The following is a 22839-nucleotide window of genomic DNA, read 5'->3' as shown; positions in this document are numbered from 1 at the left end:
GGCAGTGTACGGTCGAATCCTAATGTATAACTTAGTTAATTACACATACACATTGTTTAAGACTTTAAGTACTAGAGGACATAATAAATAAGCAATTTAAACAAGTAAATTCACTTGGAAACATGAAGTCAATGACTTATAACGTAAGTCATAATATTGAGTACAATAAGTCAATAACAAGATGATGTCAATATCCCAAATTCCCAATACAAATCAAGTAGTCATCAAGTGACTCAAATGAAGCAAAAGGACCAAAAACTCGAGAAAATACAGTCTTGTGAGCTCTTGGTTTTTGACCGAGAGTCACGAGACATTGTATATTTATAACGTGACTTTGTAACATGTTGCCAATATTTCGGCGAGATGTTACAAAAGCTTGAAATTTTGCGAAATGACCAAAATATCGATCGAAATATTGCATTTTTTGGTTTTGAAGTTGCATTTCGTTTTGAGAAGGTCGAGATACTCGAAATTCTCGAGATCTCGACCGAAATATAATGAGTTTTTGTACTATACTATAGACAGATCCGTAAAGTCTATATAGAAAGGCGTCTTTAGACCCCGCAATGGAAAGAGCAAGAAGAAAAGGGTGAACATACTTGTGTGTTAAAGGGTAAAGGGGTACTTTATTTGGGTTGCTGAGTAGAAGTACAAGCTATAGGTGCTCACCCACGGCTATTTGTCCCTCCCTATTAATAAAAGACTTCTAGCTATACACCTACCTTGGTAAGCAATGATTCTTCCATCATCCAAGGAGGAAAACAAGTCTGCTGATATTATGCATTTTCTTTGATCAAATGATTTTATTCTTCTCATATATCCCATTGTATGAAGAAGCCCCTGAAGGTAGTCTGTTTGTCCAATCTGAAGGGTTTTTAACATTATGAAAATGGACTCTGAGAAAGATCCTGCAAACAACCGAACTGCTTTTTTAGCCAAGGTCTTAATTGATCAGGTCAGTTTTCTTCTGAAGTGTTGAATTTCATTGCTTGTTCTGAAATGAGAAAGTTAATGGGAAAATGCATGACATACCTGTTTTCAGAATTCAACTGATGGTTTTCAGTGTTTGTTAGTTTTCAGGTGGATAGGAAATTGGTGAAACAAACGGTGATGACTTCAGTATATGGTGTTACTTATATCGGGGCACGTGAGCAGATTAAGAGGCGGCTGCAGGAGAAGGGTCATATTGCTGACGATAGATTACTGTTCAGTGCATCTTGCTATGCTGCTAAAGTAGGTAACCTGCAATCTAAAATCAAGGATTAAGTTATCGGCCAGTATTGGAAACATATCAGCATCTTGTATTATGTATTATTTGATGAATTAATGTATCATGTACAACAGTTCAGCACAACTCAGGAAGCCTATTGCCAATTATTTGGGTTGGCCACATGAGCTCACTATTCTGCTCTCTATCTAAGACCATATCCTCTGTAAACTCATAAGTATTCATTGCACCACTTCGACCAAGGTCATTTTTGGTCTTCTTGTTGTCCTTTTGGAACATCCTGTCCTTATGATTCCTACTGGTGCATTTATGTTGTGTTTGGTGTGCATTCCTGGAATACATTCTGTGTCTAGAGTGCATTCTGAAGCAAGAAAATACAGAAGAATGTGTTTTAGAATGCATTCTAGACCCAGAATCTATTCCGAGGATGCCTGCCAAACACAGCCTTGGTCTTCGTTGGCATGTCTGAGAAACAAGAGAAGAAAATTGTTTCTAATTTGATGAAATGGAGAGGTGCGTCCAGAGTGCTAAGTGACCGACATATTCCTTTAAAGCTTAAATGAAAGTTCTATAGAACTGTTGTTCGACAGGCCATGATGTATGGGGTAGAATGTTGGGCTGTTAGCCTGTTAAGGAGTACCATATTGATAAGCTTTGTGTAGCAGAGATGAGGATGTTAAGATGGATGCGTGGAAAAACAAGGAAGGAAGTATGAAATGATCATATTAGATCGGACTTGGGGGTAGCCCCGATCAATGACAAAGTACGAGAGAATCGTTTAAGGTGGTATGGTCATATTCAACGGAGGCCAAGGGATGCCCCAGTAAGGAGGAGTGATATGATTCCGATTGAAGGAGCTAAAAGAGCTAAGGGCAGACCTAAAATGACCATAGGAAAAGTGGTGAGGAAGGACTTGCGTAGGCTAGGGCTTGTCCCAAGTATGACCTCAGACAGAGCCTATTGGAGGGCAAGGATTCATGTTGCAGAACCCATTTAGCTGAGATTCTCTTGACGGGCTGGGCTATGCCTATTTCCTCTTACTATCTTTCATCTTTCATCGTTCTTTGTCCTTTTCCTTTCTCACCTCTTCCCCTATATATATATATAGTTAGTTAGTTAGTTAGAACTCTGTTTTCCCTACTTTGTTTTGCTTAGATCCATGTAGCTGACTCCATTAAGTTGGGATAAGGTTGAGTTTGTTGTTGTTGTAGTGATTCTGTTCTAAAAATGTACAAATTTAAAATAATATCCTTCTTGGGGAGGCACATCTGAAATTCTTTGGCAAGTCGAGAAATGGAAAATGAGGGAAAATAGAATAAAAAGGGTTTTGAGAGCTAGAAACAAATTATAAACATGTAGTACAGCAATATATCACAATTTCCGACTGGCATGTAGGGTGGTACCATGTTACTGAGTCTACTTATTAGTGTTCCCATGTAGCCTATTGAAGACCAACCAAATCAGTGATCCACATTAATTTGATGCAATTGTTTTGTAGTTTTCTTTCCTGTGATACAAGTCTAGTTGGATTTGAAACTTGACCAGGTTGGTCAAGTTGAGGGCCAATCCAAGCCCAAACCATCCTGAATAGTCACCCCAAGGGGGTAGCTCAGTTGGCGAGACCAACACCTCACAATTAAGAGGTCATGAGTTCAGCTCTCCTTATGGCCTACCTATCCCAAAAAAAAAAATCCATTGTGAATAGTCAACCCAGGTGTGAACCAACCAATGGGACTTCCTACTCAATTATATAAGTTCCAACCATTGTTAAGCTTTCCTGATCTCCTATCTCAGGATATGCACAAGGCTATATATTCAAAATTTCTTAATATTTCTACTGTTTTGAAAATTTTTCATTTCCATTTTTGGAGAATAGTGGATTTTTTTCCCGTTTTTATGGAATAGTTATAAATTTTTGGATATGGCTCTAGACAATTCTATGTGCATTCTTATTAAATCAATTTAGCTGCCTTGGATTTTTCTAAACACCTCCCCAATAAAAAACCAAGGTACTAAAACTCGGAACTCAGTACCAACTCGGTCCCTTGAAAAACCGAGTCTAGTCGAGATCTCGCCGAATTGGTGCATTTTTTTTTTTCCGACTCGAAGTCTCAACTCAGTGGATTTTAGACCTAGTTTGGGTCTAAAACTTGGTATTCAGCCTATTTTCATCATGAGTGATCTCTCTCTCTCTCTGTGTTTAGGTCACACTTACTGCTCTAGGAGAGATGTTCCAAGCAGCACGTGGCATTATGGGATGGCTTGGTGAATGTGCAAAGGTAAACTTCTGCCGCATATTTTTTGTCTGGTGCATAGTTTTTATACTCCAATGTCCAAAATAATAATAATATGGAATTGTTTGTTTTCACTTCTTGATCGTGAGATGATCGAACTTGTAACAGATTATTGCATCAGAAAATCAAGCTGTAAGATGGACGTCTCCTCTCGGCCTCCCAGTTGTGCAGCCTTATCATAAAACAAAAAGGCATCTTGTGAGTATTCAAGCTTGATGCTGTACTGCGATTTCACCGACATAATGCCTATGTCAAATCTGCAAGTTTAGTTGGATACTGTCAAATGAAATAATAGGACAAAGGTCGTCTTCATATGTATACCTAGGACATAAAAACCTGTGCAATTGTCCTATTGAAACCTATTTTAAATATATCACGTTCTTTTAAGCGGTAAAAAGAAAAGGGGGATTTTCCAGAGAGGTTTTGCATATTGGAAGGCAAACTACCTTTCTATGGGAGCTGGGAGGTAAGTTGAATTTGCTTGAAAGTATTCTAGTTCCCTATCTTCACAATTCTTCTGGCAGTAGTGGATAGGATTTTTATGGCATTGTTGCAAACGAGAAAAGAGATGCATTCTGTTGGATGTAGGAAGGTTTTAACTCCTGAGGAAAGGAGTTTGGGTGGTAGGCCTGTCAGAGAGATCAATAAGTCCCCTATTAGATAGGAGGCTGTGGAGGGTCTAGGGAAGAGCATGGGAATCTTTGAAGGAAGGTGTAGAGAATTGAAAATTTTCAGAATTTTTTTTTTGGTGGCGTTGTTACAATGGATGCATTCTGTGGAAAGGAAGAAAGTTTGTACTCCTAGTGACTAGGAAGAAAAGGGGTTTGGTTAGTAAGCTTGTCAGAGCGCCTTAAAAAAAAATCTCTATTAGGGGGAGCTGTGGAGGTTCATGGAAGAGCATGGCATTCTGTGGAGGGAGGTGGTGGCTTTGAGATATGGATTTGCTGATAATGGGTGGAAAACATGGAAGGTGTGAAATAGTCAGGGGTGGGGCTTTGGAAGGGAATTAGGAATTTCTTTCCAATTGTCGAGAGAAACATTAGACATGTTTTGGGGACTGATGAAAAAGGTCAATCTGGTCAGACATGTTTTGTGGCAGTAGACCCTGGAGCGAGAGTTACCAGATTATTCAAACGGTAACTGATAGAAAAAGCAAGTCAAAATGACTTATTCTAGTCTCTGTTGTGAAAAGGACTAAGGTGGCCCTTAATTGGTTTGATGTTGGAGAATATGAGAAGTCCGTTGCAGGCTTGCAGCTGGTAGCAGAGCTGCAGAAGTTTGCGGAACTAAGAGTAAGGACAGGAGAATTTAAGGTAGAAACAGGACTGGCAAGTGACTTTCTTGATATGGCTTTTCCTTATGGAGAAGCTTCGAAACTGAATCAAATCTGTCAAGTTGAGGAATGAAATGTACCTACAATATATATCTTATGTGAGTTAGGAGAAGGATCTGCATGCCCTGTGATCACCCATTGCTCTTTCCCACACAATTTTTGTGATTCATTGCCACAGGCTTTCCATATCCATTTGGTGATGCCAGCTGAGATGGAAGACTTGTTTGATGTGTGGTACGATTACCACCTAGATGGTCTGGCTTGGGGAATTTGGGATTCACCCCCTTTGCTGTAGGCTGTAGTATATGGAAAATGTGAACCCAAGGATTTTCAGAGGTAGCGGCAGTCATGAAGGTCAGATGGGAAGTTGCAAGGTGGGCTTCTTTGGCTCCAATCTTTGGGGGGGGGGGGGGGGGGGGTTAGAATGTAGAAGCGTAGTACTTGAATGGGAGAGCTTCTGTAATGGGATAGGTACAATGTAAGAGGATATATTGGGTTGTTTATTTCTGACCTTGTTTTTCTTGGGCATCCTGCTTTCTTTTTGTCCCTCTGTAATTCTTTCAATTTCCATTTTTCACTTCTCTTCTCTTTTCTTCATTCCTTTCGTGAGGACCTCAGTTTTCCCTACTTTGTTTTAAAAGGATCCATGTAGCCAAACCCCATTTAGTTGAGATAAGGCTGAGTTGTTGAGTTGAGTTGAGTAATCTCTCCCTATTTATCTCCTAGCTGGGACTGTTCGGCTCCCTCCATTCTAACTTGCCTACTGGGTCTCCTGATTTTTTGTTTGTAGCATTGATTCCCTGTCCAGTATACCCAGATCACATATTTACCCTAAAAAATTTCATCTATGAGAATGTTTGCTGTATAAATCAATTTAAAGCGGGGGCCATTTTGCATGGATGAAGTTTTATATTTTTGGGTCAGGAATATTATCTAGAATCCTTGACCAGCACTTAGACTCTCTAGGGAAGAAGGAAAGTGATGTAGTTCAGAAGAACAAGAAAGCCAGCAACAAAACAGACCATCAAACTGGACCAAGAATGGACTAATCTGTGCAAGTTTGAGTATCCAATGGGTTGTATGGGCCATGGGCTTTATGTTTTTTGGTTTACTTTTGTAATGGGCCAATTCTACAAGTCCAAATATGAGGGATTTATGTCTGATACGAGTTTAAGTAGTTAGTTTCTATTTTGTAATGCTCTAGAATAGTTTCCTATCTTAACCCAAAAAAAAGAACAGTTTTCTATTTTGAAGAAGACTTAAGTTGTAAAGGATTCTCCCTAACATACATAGGGGTTTCCTGTTTTTCTTGTTTACATGAAGTTATAAATAAAGAGTAGGGGATCATACCCACTAGCATTGATTTGAGAAATAATTTGGTCCTGAGCTTGAGTTCTGTAAGAGACGGAGCATGGTTTTGTGGGATTCAAAACTGCTCTACTGAGTTGGTGGTATTCCTTCTCCGCATTTAGGTGAGAGGCCTAACATATCTTCTATCTTGTTTCCTTTTTCGATTCAAGGTCAGATTGTGAATATTTCTCCATCTTGCGTGCTCTATTTATGTTTCTGTTTATCCTTTGAACTAATATTTTGATTCCTAACTATTAGCATTGTTCCTCTTAGTTTCAGACCTGGATTTCTACAGTCTATTATTAGCCAATCATGTCACTGTTTTTTTCTTTTTTTTTTCTTTTTTTTTTTCTTTTTTAACCCGACTATTACCTGGGACCCGGGCTGGCCATCATGTCATGTCACTGTTTTGTTGGCAGGTAACTGCCTGGTTTTGAGAGTGCTGTTACAACACTGATAACACTCTCTACTTCTATTTTTACAAACTAATTCTGTTTCACTTCCTATTTCAGTATTGCCTGATTACTAATCTGTATGTGTTTCTAAATTGGTTCTCACTTGATTCCTTGATTTAGTTACTAAATTTCGTTAGTTACTAAATTTCAGTTTCTAATTTTGAACCTTTTCCATCAAGTTCTAATTTCTGATTCCAGTTTCTATTTTCAGTACTCTACTGCTCCTATTTCTGGAACTTTCCAAATCTGGTTTCTAATTTCAGCAACTGCTAAATCTCAGCTACTATTTTGGGAGTTTCTATTTCTGGTAGTTTCAAAATTCTGGTTTCTATTTTGAGTTCCTAATCTTCAGAATCCTGGATTTACATGACGTTATCTAACCCTAATCCCTTAGGTGATTAGAATACCACATCAGACAGAGTGCAACTCAAAGTGGGGTCCCACTCACCCAACAAAATGCAATGACAAATGAATGTTCAGTAGACTTGACTTAAACAAGAAAGCCCAAACCTTAGGACTTATCCAAGAAAGATATTTTTCTGCACAAAATAATGTCATAGAAGATAACCTTCAGTGGATGAATTTATTCCGCAAAAGTTCTCTGTAATAATGTGCATTATGTATTCCCTCATTAATCCCTTAATCTAACTAATGATGCAGCTGTCTGAGTGCCCTAAATTTTGCTACTGCTGAATTTTCCAATATTCATTTGAATTGCCTCCTATGTTCAATCTTTTCTGTGGTTACTCATATGTACTAACTATACAACATTATGTGATGTGGTTGCAGATAAGAACTTCCCTTCAGGTTTTGGCCTTGCAGCGGGAGGATGATGTGGTAGGCTCTTGATATTGTTTCTATAGTTTTTTTTTTCTCCTTTCCTTAAGGCTGTCTTTTCCAAGTAAAACTCACCTAAAAGGAAATTATTAGGTAAACTTGGTAAAACTAATGAATTTTACTTGAAAATTTTCATTTCACTTAGTTTTTTCCCCCTAGGAATAGAGTAAAGAAACTATCTATTGATGGAACTATCTCCCCAACTTCAGATTGATGCAAAAAGACAGCGGACTGCATTTCCTCCGAATTTTGTACACTCTCTTGATGGTTCACACATGATGATGACAGCTATTGCCTGCAGAGACGCTGGATTACATTTTGCAGGTTTGTTGCCCATCTGTATCAGCAAGCAACATAAACGTATATAATGAGAATTCCCAATGGACAAAAAACGTAGGCCATGGGTCTGTATAAGTTAAAGAAATAAGTCTCATAAGAGGTCCGCAGGTTTTATTTTATTTTTTTTAATTGATGTGTAGAGAATATGTTTGTTTCACTTTCTCTTTTGCACCATAATCATTGGTATTTCTATTTGCTTATCTCTTTCATTTGTATTAGTAATTTTTTAATTTTGTTCCTTTTTTTCCCCTTAGATAATCCTAATAAGGATCCACACTGTTTCTTTTATTAACTTTTTTTTTTAAGCTGGGTTACTTGTACTCTTTCTTTTCTCTTCCATTACTTGGATTGCATAAATTACACAAATATCTCTTAAAAAGTTCCCCCCAATTCTAATTCCTTCCATCCTTGTCATTTTGTTCGCACTCGTAATGCTTTGAACATACCTCTTATAACAGTGGTGGAGAAGATTTGGAAGTTTATAGATTCCAACATATCATAGAAGATGGAAATGATAACTGCTTGCATATGCACATGTCTAATCTTGCTTCGTAATCTTCTGCTGGAAAAAGAATATGAATCAGTACTACATTTAACAGAATACAATTCCTGTTACAGGGGTTCATGACTCCTTCTGGACACATGCATGCGATGTGGACAAACTGAATCAGATCCTCAGGGAAAATTTTGTGGAACTTTACAGCATGCCTGTACTTGAGAAAGTAAGCATATTCAAACTTAGCTTTTCCATAACATGAGATCCATGTCCGAGTTGGAGGATGCTTGTGTTTTGCTGCCACCAGGGTCCCAATAATTTTTTTTTAATACTGATCCCATGTCTGGTTCTAATTGTTCACAGTTGCTAGAAAGTTTCCAGACATCATATCCAACATTGGCATTTCCTCCCCTTCCAGAGAGAGGCAATTTTGATTTGAGAGAAGTTTTGAAGTCTCCATATTTTTTCAACTGATCCTCTTCTATTGATCGGTGAAGTTCCTCATCTCACTAAACAGGACACACATGTAGGTGATGTAGTGCTGGTCTCAGTATGGTGTGAAAAATTCTCTCGTATTTTCACAGGAATAACCAGATTACAGATGATCAAGAAGCAGGCTGGACATAATGGATTGACAGAGGGAAGAGGGAAGTGAAATACAGTATGTAGGATGGGTGAGAAACGGGCCTAATATGAGGGTGTTTCTGAGGAAAAATTGTATTCTTCTGTAGTAACATTCACCAAGTGATGTGGGAAGGTTAAGTAAACTGTTTTCTAATGGTGGGCTAACTCAGTTCATCAACATGGGATGCAGGTGATTTTGCATTCAGTCCTTGAGGAATTTTCTGAAGGGTTTCCTCAATCCAGTGCTTAAAATTAACAGAGAAATGTTGTTTCAACTTTAAAGTTCAACAAGGGTGTTCTCAACTCGTTTACTGTCCTTCATAGTGAAGAAAGTGGATGGCAGTCCCTGTTGTTGTGTGAAATTTCTGAGCCTTTTTGTCTGGATTTTCCTGCTGAAGGAAATGAGAGGGGTGCTAATTACTAGAAAGTGGAATGTGTGTTGGATCCATGATTTTGTAATCCTCAACCCCATCCCCCCCCCCCCCCCCCCCCTAACTATTGCTTTTGCTCTACTTTTTCACACAAGGCCTGTCTGTGACTCTGTATAGTATGAAATTGTAGGGTGAAAAGAAAGAAACGAAAAAAGGTGGGGGGAATGTATCCTACAAAAGTGCAGAGCATGTAAAGTTATTATTTTTGCAACTGTTATAGGGGTAATGTAATGAAAAGAATAAGTAGTTCTTTTTTTCTTTTTTTTTTTTCCTGTGATATTCTTTCTTAACCTCATGTTTTTGTTAAATAAAAAATAAATAAAAAAACTAAAAAACAAAAGCAAATTCATTATAGTAAAATTAAAGGTAAAGTATCATCCACACAACATGAAATATTATCCTTCCTAGCTCTCCTAGCTAAATGCTGAGCTACTGAAACAAAACTTATTTTCTTCTCAACATTCAAACATTTCAACTGAACTAACAAATTCCTAACATCCATCTAGAAAAAATCTCCCATTGCCATTCATCCTCTCCCTGCTGTAGCATCTTTACTATTCCTTTGCAATCAGTCCAAATGGTGGCAACTGTGATCTCTAATCGCCTTAGCTAAGACAGTCCTTAGATAACACCCTGGATTTCTGATTCCTATGCGCTCCATGCATAATGAGAATATAAGGAGGCACACACCCTGTCGGTTCAGAAACCGCAACCCAACTTGCTTTATAATTTGCAAGAGGATCTATCAAAACTTCCATCACATACAATTATACAGACATCCTTGGTTGATAACCCTTTGGTATACAGGCTAATGGAATGGTTTATCCGGATCAAGGCATGGCTCAAAGAGATCTATGAAGTTAAAAATGTTGAGGTCACGCACCCATCTGTCAATATTTGATAGCACAAAGTTTGGGTTTAGGGGTTTCCCTTGCTTAACACAACTCCTAGCCATCCAAATGAAATAACAAGTTATAGCAAATACCGATAAGAAAAAGGAAAATCTGATTTTGATACCTAGTTCTGATTAGCTAAGGATATCAACATACAAGCAATAGAGGCTCCATTGATGGTTTCTGTCTTTAACCCTAAGATCCTAGCTGCCTGGATTCTTTTAGAAAAGGAGCAAGAGAGGAACAGGTGCCAATCAGTTTCCTTTTCTAGATGGCAGAAAATGCATAGACCCTCAACAGGCATAAGTCTCCTTAAATTAGCTATGGTGTGAAGTCCATTCTTGAAAAGTTTCTATAGGAAATACTTAAACTTTGAGATGGGTTTTTAACTTCCAGAGCTGAGTTTATAATGGATTTCTAGAGGATTGAGACTAGGAAGAGTGTTGAGAGATGATGTAATTAGCCGCAACCTTGGTGGAGAGAACATCTTTCTTGGAATGAATACAGATGAGAGAGTCTTCATGGGAAAACCTAGAGAGGGGCAGTGACATTATTTTTGAGGCTGTAGGGCTTTTAAGGATAACCCTAAAGAAGGGAACATCCCAGCTTCTATCAGAGATTAAATTAGAGACCATGGTAATCGTTTGATTAGCACCATGTCCCCACGATCAATGTAGATATTAGGCTATGTAGTTAAACATGGACCATTCCAAATATTTATAATTTTACCATTACCCACGCTCCAACAGATCATCAGGTATCATTCCGAAGGAGTTGAACAGGACTTTTATTTGCCTAATCCCTAAGGTTCCTAACCCAAGACTGTTGACCAGTACCGCCCCATCAGCTTCTGCGGAGTTGCTGTAAAGCTTATCTCTAAAATCATGGTGGCTAAATTGAAAGGTTCGTTGGAGTTTATTGTGTCTCCAAACCAGTCAACCTTCGTTCCTGATCGTATGATCTCCGATAGTGTGTATATGGCACATGAGATGTTTCATTACATCAAGCATCGAAAGAAAGGTAAAAAGAAATTCCTTGCTGTCAACTTGATTTAAGGAAAGCTTATGATTGTCTTGAATGGCCTTTCATCAGTAACATCCTTTTGCAATTGGGGTTCCGTAACCATTGGGTTTCTCTTGTTATGGAGTGTATTACATCTGTTTCTTTTAATTTCTTGATTAATGGTGCAAACAAAGTAACAGTTACTCCTTTTTAATTTCTTGATTAATGGTGCAAACAAAGTAACAGTTACTCCTTCCTGTGGGATTAGACAAGGAGATCCTGTCTCTCCTTTTCTGTTTATCTTATGCTCACAGGCCTTAAGTTCTATTCTCTCTAAAGCAATTGAGGCAAAGCTTACCAATGGGATCAAGGTCCGCAATAGAGCTCCGCCAATCTCCCATCTGTTACTGGCAAATGATTGCTTGCTTTTTCCTGAAGTAAATCTTCAAGAAATCTACTGTTTGAAGGATTATATGGAGCTGTACGTTCTGTAAAACTAGTGGCCTTGAGATCAACCTGTAGAAATCTAGCTTTACTTTGGTATGATTTGTATTTGTATTTATTACCTATTTTTGAGAAATCATTTGTGACAATAAATTATGATCTACAAATTATAATCGTTTGGTTTCTATTTGTACAATATATTATATATTAGAAATATGTTTGGTATGCCTATGTGGATAATATATTATGAAAAAAAAAAGAAATGAGGGTAGAGCAAGAGAACTCATTTATGTATGGCATTTTATCGAACAGTTTCCATCTTTAAAGAGAAGACCAGGCAGGTGGAATTCAAGGAGGGGAACCAATGAACAGGGAATAAAGAAACTAAAAGTATGAGAAACATCGGCGAGGACTTGCATCTTTTCCTTGTCTCGTGCTTTGCATTATTGATTTTTTCCTCCCAAAGTTCCAATGCATTTGCAGGGGACACCATAACTCTGAATCAATCAGTCAGAGACGGGCAAAGTCTCGTTTCTTCCGATGGAACTTTCCATTAGGGTTCTGCACCGCTATCAATTCCAATAAGAGATATTTGGGGACATGGTACAAGAAGATTCGTGTCCAAACTGTTGTTTGGATTGCATACAGAGACAACCCCATCACAGATTCATCCGGTGTTCTAAAGCTTGGCAAAGACACGAATCTCGTCCTCCTAAATCAATCAGAAACTGTGATCTGGTCAACAAATGCGTCCAAGGCAAATAACCCACTCACCCAGCTGTTGGATTCTGGAAATGTCATAATCAGAGAAGAGCGAAAGAGATCCTTCCACTGGGAGCTTCAAGTTTGGGGTAGATCGTCATGACGATGCACCCTCCTACCGAGGCGTCGAACATGTTGGGGGTGACATGTTCATCAGCATCCCAAAGGCCGACCCCGTCTTCATGAAATGGACTGCCATGACTGGAGCGAGCTTTGTTGGTCTTTAACACGGTTGTCATTGACGACTCACCTCCTTATAGTTATGAAAGATGGAGCTGACGTTATGACATGGTAGAAATCACAATAAATGATTTGTAGTCACAAATCAAAAATAGCTCTTGGGCTATTTGTGATTTTTAATTTATTTTAATTCTTAATAAATAGAAATAAGTAATATAAATCATACCAAACATCTATAAAAATAGAAATTAATTAGATAAATACAAATATAAATCATACCAAAAAGACTCTTAATTAATTATCTCAATGTGAAACATGATTGGATAGCATTTAAAGAAAGGAGGGAATAAAGAAACATTAACAAAAAATAATCAAAGTGGTTTGGGTTTTCTAATTCGAAATCACCTTGGTGAGACTCGGGTAGCTATATCAACTCGTTCTATGCTCAACAACATTTTGGTTGAAAAGGCAATGGCTACTATGGATGGGTTACTTGAGGCTTTTTCAGAAGAAACCTATATGCTAGTGGTGGAGAGTGACAACCAAGAGGTCATCTCTTATCTGTCTGATTTCACGAAGATTCCGACCCTTTCAATTAGGCCGATTGTCACTGATATTAAACATCTGGTTACTTATTTTGATCAAGTTTCATTTCAATATATTCCAAAAAAAGCCAATGTTGTGGCTGATTCTCTTGTCAGGAGGGATCTATCTCTTACTGATAAGATAATTTGACCCAATTTCGCTCGCTGTATTTTTGTTGATTCAATCTCAAATCCCAGGTGTGTAATCCTTGTTTTTCATTAGTATTTCTATTTACCAAAAAACAAAAAGAAGCATTTAACACACTTCATACACATGTCCTAAAACTCATGGGAAAGATAAACAAAGATAGGCCAATTTTACTCACATTGACAAAGTGAGGGCAACTTTTAGGTCGGTACCAAGTTTTGCCATGTAGAAAAGTGATATATTAATGTCAACAATATGGTTATTTGGAAAATAGTACAGATGGCCCCATGGCACACACAGAAAAAGAGAGCGAGGGAGAGTAAAGATGTATAAATTTACCTTAACCAGTTATTCACTACACCAGGTAATAATAGACCTGTTCCATATAGCTGGCTTTGAGAGCTGAGCATGTCTACTAGCTGTTGTTAATTGGACAGGAAAAAGAAGACTTCCCTTGGTTCTCTAATATAAAAAAGCTCCAATTCTTTATACCAAAAAGAGAAGAAGAAAGAAAAACTTCAAACTGCTCCTATAAACTAAGCATTATAATTATGACTTCCGACAACAACTTGCAAGGTTAGGTGTTTTCTTTGATGTGAAGATTTGATATGTGATTTTGTTACGACATATGTCCTTCTGTTTTCATAAATATCCGTCCAAATCACTATTAATGGAATAATGATAATGTATAGGGATATTTGTGGAAATAAAAAGATAGGTGTCATCACAAACCTTAATGGTGCACATCCGACGGTGTTAGATACTTGATCGATATGTCAAAAGCTTCAAAGCTGATGGAACGTTTTAAATCAAGTTTTTTAAACTATCTCATACACTAGAGTAGGTCTCATTAGGCATATAACAGGCGGTTAGAGTTGTTCTTGGGGTGTGAACTGTCTGACATGCATTGCACTCATTAGTACACCGGAAAGGATTTTTCCAAAGTGTTCACGCATCGCTAGGTGATTTCGATGCTTGCCCTTCACCCACGAATTTTTATTTCCTCCAATTCTAACACCCTCCAATTCCCTCTAATCCCTCACACGGGAGTGAAATGATCACTTACCCATTGCTTTGGGAAGTGTTCCAGGCAGTGGGTAAGTGGTCATTTCAACTCCCATATGAGGGATTGGAGGGGAATTGGAGGGTTTCCGAATTGGAGGTTTCACCAAAAAAAAAAAAAAAAAAAAAAAAAACTTGAGTCATTCCTCTCCACGTACGGGGAGAGCTTTGGTCTTTCTTTACAATCATTATTGATTAGGAAAAGAAGAAAAGCTTTTGTTTGGGTTCAGAATTTTTATTACCTATGTGGTTCTCTTACCCGGTACGGTTCTCTAGTGCCTCTAATAAAAGAGGAGTGGATTCCATCCGGGCAGTGTGTTCGATCATGGGATGGAATAGTCATTTCAGCCTCCTATGAGAGGAACCACACAACCGTACCGATCAACGTCTCAACCTCTCACCCTCAAGATATAAGAGTCAACACTGGCCAGGATCTGTGTTAAACTCCAGAATGGATTCCTCTGAAACCCAAGAACTCACAAAAGAACATACCACAGATCAATCAGACAAGTTCTTATATCACCAAAAGAGCCATCTCTCTCCTCCTCGTCAAAACCATTCACCAACAACCTTCCTCATCATCATCCGTGAACCTTTCCAATGGCTCCATATGCTCTGCAGAGAACTAAACACAAGCTTTGTTATAGGTGTTGTCATAGTCTATGGTTTCAGCCAAGGTTTCTCTTTTTCATTCTTTAGGGTTGTCTCAGATTACTATTGGAAAGATGTCCAAAAGGTTCAACCCTCTTCAGTTCAACTCTTCATAGGATTTTATTACATCCCTTGGCTTATGAAACCAATTTGGGGACTCCTCACAGATGTCTTCCCTTTCAGAGGTTACCAGCGCCGACCGTATTTCATCGTCGCCGGTGTTATAGGCTTTGCTTCAGCACTTACAGTTGCTATTACTGCTAAATTATCAGTCCTAATGGCATTGCTTTGTCTGATTGGAGTTACTGCCGGAGTGGCAATCGCCGATGTAATGATCGATGCTTGTACTGCAAGGAATAGTATCGAAAAACCGGCATTGGCGCCGGACATGCAGAGCCTTTGTATGTTCTGCTCATCTGTTGGTGCCTTAATTGGGTATTCCACTAGTGGCATGTTTGTTCATCATTTAGGGTCTCAGGTATGTTTCGTTGATTCATTGTTAATGGATTTCAATCTGAACAATCTATTCATCATCTTTACAATGTCTTGTTTGTGATTTTGTAAGGCATCATTGGGAGTTTTGGCAATGCCTGCTTTACTACTGGTCTTGCTAGGTTTCTTCATTTATGAATTGAGAAGCAATCGCCCATGTGAAAAGAAGGTATGTTTAGTTTTCCTTCCTCTTCTTGCCTGAAAACTCCGAAGGGTAGTTTGGTCATTAAAGGGTTTAGCTTTTTGGTTGGTTTAAATCAAGTTTACTTTATCTAAAAGTTGAGGACAACTACTTGATGGGTTCAATTCCACCGATATATTTGAATGGTTTAGAGGAGAGACTTCTTTGTTTGATATATAATACATCCAAGGTCCACTGCTAAATGCCTAAACCTCTAGACACAAATTAATAGCTCAATCAGAACCACTAGTTTTGAAACTTTAGTAATAAAGTAATAGGATGAACTACAGTCATTTATCCAAATAAAAAAATTTTTTAAAAGAGATGAACTACAGTAATAGGTAATTTTTCATCCTTCTAGTAAAAAACAGATATTGTGAATAGTGGATTTTGATATTTACCAAAAATAATAATAATAATAATAGGGAGAAGTTTCCTAAAAACAACGTGGCCCCTACATCAATAGGGGGCCAATGGGAGTGTGCACTGAAGAATCAATAGGGGTAAAAGTTCCGCCTTTCATGGGGATGGATGTTCATTTCGTGCTTCTCTGTGTCTGGCACAGAGGCCATGCTACCTTTCAGGGTTATTTTTCCCTAGTAATATTTATATTTTTTTAACTATAGAAATAAAAATAAAAAAAAGACAGATGCTATTACCTTTCCATGATTAGAATTTTGATTAGATCATAGGGGGCATTTGCACCAAATAGATGAGATGAGGAATTGATGTAAATACCCCATTATCATAATAGGGGGTTTTTGTTCATGTCATAAACATGATCATTTTCTAGACATTTGTGGCTTGGAGATTTTTAGAATAGAAACTACAAGTGAAAGTTTTTTCGTCTCTTAGAGTCTCTCTCCACATCATTAATTCATGTTTCCTATTAGGATTTGGATTGTCTACGGCCTGGGCTTGAGCAGTAGTCGTGTTGTGCTCAACTCACAAGCCACCACGTGAATTTGATGCAAATCCAATGGTTGGTAGACAATGGTCTGCCATTTTTGAATTTTGAGCAGTAAATTTGAATTTTGAGTTGAGCTCGTCTACCAACCATTTGATTTGCATCAAATCCACGTGACAGCCTGTGAGTTAAGCGCAACATGATGGCCGCCCAAGTAACTGAAGTGAAAATCAGTCCAAAAAAAAAACCTAGATAGTGTTAGAGAAAAGTTCAATGTTTCTATCTCCTAACAAGGATTTTTAGGACAACAATACTATCTCTAAAAAATCCAAGATCCATTTAAGTTGTAATTGTTCCTATTCTCCGGATTGTCAGGTATCTGAATTTGACAAATGGGACAACTTTAGTCAGTTTGTCCGATTCTAGATACTAAGAGATGATAAATAATAGGACCATAAGCATATAAGACTTTGGTCAATATATTTGTTTGGACCATGCTTGGATTAGCCACAAAGGAATGCTAGCCCTACTAAGTACAAACAAGCCAATGAACCTGAGTTCGGATCCGTTTCGCATATTTGAAGGCTTCACGTATAGTTTCGTGACAACACATGTTTTTTTGTTTTCATAAATACTTCTCCATACTGTCATTAAGAATGTTTAAAAGGATATTTTTGGAAGAAAAAGGGTATGTGCTATCACAAAACCGTCCATAAAGAGTCGTTACACTGGTACAGGTAGCTCATCTAGACTCAACTCGAGCCCTCCTCTCTCCTAGATGTTGGCTTTAATACTACTTATAGGGAACAGGTTTTGTGAAAGGTTACAAACATAGAATCTATGCAAGAGCTTCTAGTTTTGCCAACTAGCTGGTTGGATGGAACTATTAGGGTTCCATGGGGAAGGAGGAGATAATAATCTCACGTCGGATGTGAGTAGCACGATGTGGAGACTTACAAGGTACTTGGGCACCTTCTTCTTAATGGCTAGTTTTAAGGATGAGTTCTATCCAAGTCCATAACAAGTGGCATCAAAGCCAAGTGCATGGCAAGGGCCAAGATTCTGGCAAAGCTAAGGCATTGAAACCCATGTGCCTTTGAGGATTAAGTCAGTACTCCCATGTGGAGTGGGAAATGGGAAGGATCTCAGTAACTCCTGTGTGGAAGGGGAGATTGTTAGGATTCCACACATAAAACGGAAATAATAATCCCACATCAGATGTGAGTAGCTGATGTAGGCCCGTACCAAAACCACCTAGACCACCAAATAATTGTTATAAGATAGGCCCGTATTCAAGTTCAAGTCTAGCCCAAGGCCTAGCACTTAGGCTTGGCTCATAATTAGGGGTGTCAATTGATCCGGTTATGGGCTAACGGTCTGGTACTCTAGTGATTCCGGTTCTAAGATGTCAAGACCAGATCTGAACCAATAAGCTCACCGGTTCCAAATTTGAGATCCAGGACCATTAAGTAATGGGTGGTCCGATTCCGGTTCCAATTCCTAAGCGGGTCCAAACATTATTATAATGCAAAGCCCAAAACAAGGACAATAGGAGTTGCTCTAGAAAAATGGTAGACGTTCCAATATGTCAATGTATATATTATCATCTTATACAAACAGATATGTTAGATTTGAACTAACTTTTATGTCTACAATTTTCACATTATTCCTCATATTTAGACTTTGTTTATGCAGAGAAAGAGAGAGAGAAAGAGTTTAGAAATAGCAAACTATTATAATAATTTGTCATCTGTCATCACCAATTTGGTGGTTCGTGAATAAAGATTATTATTGAATTAATATTCTATACATTATAGTTGTTGGGTATGAGTAGAGATAATACCAAAAATACAGCTTCTGAAGTTGTTTTTCTTTTGTATGACATCATTCGTCAGATTTTATTAGATGATAATCCAGTCCTAGTCTTTTCTTTCGGTTCTAACGGTTCCTGGGACCAAACCAGATCCGGACCAATAACCTATCACTAAGACCAAATCCGGACCAATAAGCTATTGGTTGGATCGGTTTCAGTTCTTAGCGGGACGGTTCTGGTCCGGTTACCGGTGTCAGTCCAAAATTGACACCCCTACCCATAATGCAAAGCAAACCTATGACTAAGATTTCTTAGTCTTTATTATGCAATATAAAGGTTTAAACTTAGCCATTGAAGCTTAATTGAAATCGACGACTGAGATATCATAGGAAATTTTATGATTTGATATGCCAAAAAATTTATAATAGAAGATGATGTGGCATCCTCCTTGGTGATTATTTTTAATTATCCTAGTGGAAAGATGATGTAGAAGCAAATAAGATGATGTGAACTCTTCACATCCTTAGTACTTGATGATGTGGCAATACTTCTCCTAAAGATTCTCTTAGTCCCAACTCCTTCAATTACTTCTCTCAAGAATCTTCCTTGAAAACTACAAAGTTCACATTAGTCCAAGAGAGTCTTCATTGAAGACTACAAAAGCTAGTAGCATTTATGACAAAATGCAGCCCCTATGTTTTCTTTTATTCTTTTAATCTCAACCATTAGTATATCATAAAGATCAAGATTTGAAATGTTACAGTCACTTTTAGGGTTTTCTTTATTTGTCTATAAAAGGTCTATCTATGTTGATTGTAAGCCATCTTATTTTGAATGAAATTCTTCAATGTTGCTTCAAGCACTCTTATGAACCAAGTTGAATTCCTCCATCTGAAGCCAAGCTAAGTTTCAACTTCAATCTTGAAGAATTAAAAATTCTCGGTAACCTTGAAGTGTTGCCTCCATCAACCTTGAAGAATTGATAAGTTTCCTCCACTAAATGACCTAGAAGAGTACTTTCTTGGAGTTACTATCATCCCTACCTAGTCCTTCCTTACCTTTTCTCCTCTCATTTTCTGATGTTTTTGTTACATCCATCTCATCACTTCCAACTCAAATCCTAGATCATAACATCTCCTTTTTCATTTCTATATTGTACACCAAGTTTGAGAACTCATTCAATAATTTTCCAAATTCAAACCTACGCAGTCACCTCAACTTCACGGCCCCATATCACCCTCTTTTGTTTCTAATTTTAGAAAACTCAAAGAACAAATGTTTTATCTCTATATATTAGCTTTCCTCTCCAATTAGAATCACATCTAACCGAGTTATATACTGAATGTTATCATTATTTTACTAAATCATTGTCAATTTATCCGAATAGATTTTACTTTTATAATTGCTATTCTCCCCCGATCTGAGTTTGTGCAACCTATAAAGGGTTATACACCATTTGGTATCAGAGCTTTGGAGGAGAGAAGACCGTTCGTTACACAATATCCTAGATCATAACATCTCCCTTTTCATTTCTATATTGTACACCAAGTTTGGAAACTCATTCAATAATTTCCCAGATTCAAACCTACGCAGTCACCTCAACTTCACGGCCCCATATCACCCTCTTTTGTTTCTAATTTTAGAAAACTTAAAGAACAAATGTTTTATCTCTATATGTTAGCTTTCCTCTCCAATTAGAATCACATCTAACCGAGTTATATACTGAATGTTATCATTATTTTACTAAATCATTGTCAATTTATCCGAATAGATTTAACTTTTATAATTGCTATTCTCCCCCGATCTGAGTTTGTGCAATCAAACAAAGATTTATACCATTAACATATTGTGTAACGAACGGTCTTCTCTCTTCCAAAACTCTAATACCAAATGGTGTATAAACCTTTGTAGGTTGCACAAACTCGGATCAAGAGAGAATAGCAATTACAAAAGTGAAATCTTAAATTTGGATAAATGGATAGTGCTGTATTAAAATAATAATAATTTTGTTTTGAGCATATATTAGAACCATGATGAGTTCTCCTTTTTGAACCTAGAAGAGTTCATTGTTTGAAATCGTAAAGAATTTCTCACCATCCTTGAAGAGCTAGTACTTTCTGTTATGTTCCTTGCATCTCAGAAAAGTTGCAACAACACTCTTGGTATTACTACACATCTTAAAAGAGAGGTGTTTCAGCCCTATATTTATCGCTTTACTGAAAACCACAAAAATAAATACCTTGTTGTTGTCAATTTTAGAATAAGAATTGAAGAAAACTTTCTTCACAAAAGTTTTAACCTCATGCGTCTTCGTTCTTTTGGATTTAGAATTAACTTATTACGAGTTTTATCTAGAGAGTTATGCCTATTTTATTAATCTTACGCAGTTCTAAAAAATCAAGAATCCAAGTTTAAGATTATTGAAGCCTATTTCTATCACTCTCCCAATCTGAGTTCAGCAACCTATCTTGAAGCCTGTATAATTTGGTATCTAACTTGTTTGTAATAGACTTGAATTGGATTAATTCTCTCGAATTTGAAATTTCATTAGAATTGGTCTATTACAAACAAAATAGATAAATCTCTCGAACTTTAGATTTCTTTTGTAAAAGCTCTGATACCAATTGGTGTAACCCTTTGTTAAGTTGCACAAACTCGGATCGGGGGAAAATAACAATTATAAAACTAAAATCTCAAATTCGGACAGATTAACAGTGTTGTTGCAAAATAAGGATAACTTTCAGTATATAACTTTGTTTGAGTGATTCAAGTTGGAGAGGAAATCTAGCATATAGAGCTAAAATCTTTGTTCTTTGATTTTTTTGAAATTAGGAATAAAAGATGGTGATATGAGGATATGAAGTTGAGGTCACTGCACAGATCTGAATTTGGAAAACTATAGAATGAGTTCTCAAACTTGGTGTATAATGTAGAAATGAAAAGAAAATGTTACGGGATCGGATTTTGGTTGGAAAGGATGCGATAGATATAACAAAAACATCAAAAAATGAGAGGAAAAGGTAGGGGATAGGGAGGGATGATAGTAACTCTAAGAAAGTACTCTTCTATATCCTTTGGTGGAGGAAGACTTATCAGCTCTTTAAGGTTGATAAAGGCAACACTTCGAGGTCATTGGAGAATCTTCAATTCTTCAAGATTGAAGTTGAAACTCAACTTGATTTCAGGTGGAGGAACTCAATTTGGTGCACAAGAGTGCTGGAAGCAATAATGGAGAATTTCATTCAAAATACGATGGCTTACAAGCAACATAGATAGGCCTTTTATAAGCAAATAAAGAAAACCCTAAAAGTGACTGCAATATCTCAACCCTTGATCTTTATGATGTACTAATGGTTGAGATTAAAAGAATAAAAGAAAACCCAAAAGATAACATAGGAGGCTGCACTTTGTCATAGATGTTTCTAGCTTTTGTAGTCTTCAAAGAAGATTCTCTCGGACTAATGTGAAATTTGTAGTTTTCAAGGAAGATTCTTAGAAAAAGTAGTTGAAGGAGTTTGGACCAAGAGAATCTTTGGGAGAAGTGCTGCCACATCATCAAGCACTAAGGAAGTGAAGAGTTCACATCATCTTCTTAGCATCTACAGCATCTTTCCACTAGGGTAATTGAAAATAATCACCAAGGAGGATGCCTCATTATCTTCCACTATAAAGCTTTTCGCATATCAAATCCTAAAAGTTTCTATGATATCCCAGCCGTTGATTCCAATTGAGCTTTAATGATTGAGATTAAACCTTTACATTGCATAATCATGACTAAGATTTAAGAAATCTTAGTCATGGGCTTGCTTTGCATTATAGGCCAAGCCTAAGTGCTAGGCATTGGTCTAGATTTGAGCTTGAATATGGGCTAATCTTCTAACAATTATTTGGTGGTCCAAGTTGTCTTGGTACGGGCCTGCATCAGTAGACTATTGTGGAGACTTATAGTTACTTGGCCATCCTCTCCTTAACGGCTAGTTTTTAAGGGTTAAGTTGACCCAAGTCCTTAATATGAACTAAAAAAATGATGTAGGAATCATACAATATAACCACTCCAACCTATTCGGAGGGTTATCACTTAATTCTCTCACTCAAATGATCTTAACATGAATTACCACCACTATAAAATGTGATTCTTATATACAAATCATGTTGTTGCGTCAAAAAATCGCCGGTGGGTCTTTCGGGTGCCGCAACCTGCAAAAGGATGTCAGGGACAAGGGAGAACCGGTGTGGTTCCGGCCTAGGACTCTCCGATGCCTAAGTTAGATCTCTCTGAGCAACAAATGAATTATTGGAATTCAAGATGATTTAATGGGGTAGAATACCTGGG

General features: G+C 37.5%; 2 protein-coding genes across 4 annotated transcripts in view; both read left to right on the top strand.

Annotated features, from left to right (window-relative positions):
* Positions 1-9083, top strand: part of LOC122646548 (DNA-directed RNA polymerase 3, chloroplastic-like) — a 42898-nt gene extending 33815 nt beyond the window's left edge. For 2 of the 3 annotated variants that reach the window (XM_043840118.1, XM_043840117.1), the window contains 8 exons: positions 871-955; positions 1081-1233; positions 3433-3507; positions 3631-3720; positions 7450-7497; positions 7707-7821; positions 8455-8558; positions 8696-9083. In XM_043840118.1, coding sequence (XP_043696053.1) covers positions 871-955; positions 1081-1233; positions 3433-3507; positions 3631-3720; positions 7450-7497; positions 7707-7821; positions 8455-8558; positions 8696-8806 — 781 coding nt within the window. In that variant the 3' untranslated portion in view covers positions 8807-9083. Of the gene's footprint in view, positions 1-870; positions 956-1080; positions 1238-3432; positions 3508-3630; positions 3721-7449; positions 7498-7706; positions 7822-8454; positions 8559-8695 lie in introns of those variants that run through there. The other variant, XR_006330645.1, reaches the window with a different exon arrangement.
* A 5801-nt stretch (positions 9084-14884) lies between these two features.
* Positions 14885-17119, top strand: LOC122644754 (probable folate-biopterin transporter 6). The gene is made up of 3 exons (XM_043838140.1): positions 14885-15591; positions 15679-15774; positions 17069-17119. The coding sequence occupies exons 1-3, from the start codon at positions 14914-14916 to the stop codon at positions 17117-17119; spliced, it is 825 nt and encodes a 274-aa protein (XP_043694075.1). The 5' UTR covers positions 14885-14913.
* Positions 17120-22839: the final 5720 nt, after the last annotated feature.

Source organism: Telopea speciosissima, chromosome 11, assembly GCF_018873765.1.
Source record: "Telopea speciosissima isolate NSW1024214 ecotype Mountain lineage chromosome 11, Tspe_v1, whole genome shotgun sequence".
NCBI lineage: Eukaryota > Viridiplantae > Streptophyta > Magnoliopsida > Proteales > Proteaceae > Telopea > Telopea speciosissima.
This window is presented reverse-complemented; position numbering and strand designations above follow the sequence as displayed.

Excerpts from the sequence above, each read along its gene's own strand:
- LOC122644754 (XM_043838140.1), top strand. The coding sequence starts at position 14,914 with ATGGATTCCTCTGAAACCCAAGAACTCACAAAAGAACATACCACAGAT. Across the intron at positions 15,592-15,678 it reads TTCATCATTTAGGGTCTCAG|GCATCATTGGGAGTTTTGGC; the intron begins GTATGTTTCGTT and ends TGATTTTGTAAG. Across the intron at positions 15,775-17,068 it reads ATCGCCCATGTGAAAAGAAG|GTATCTGAATTTGACAAATG; the intron begins GTATGTTTAGTT and ends CCGGATTGTCAG.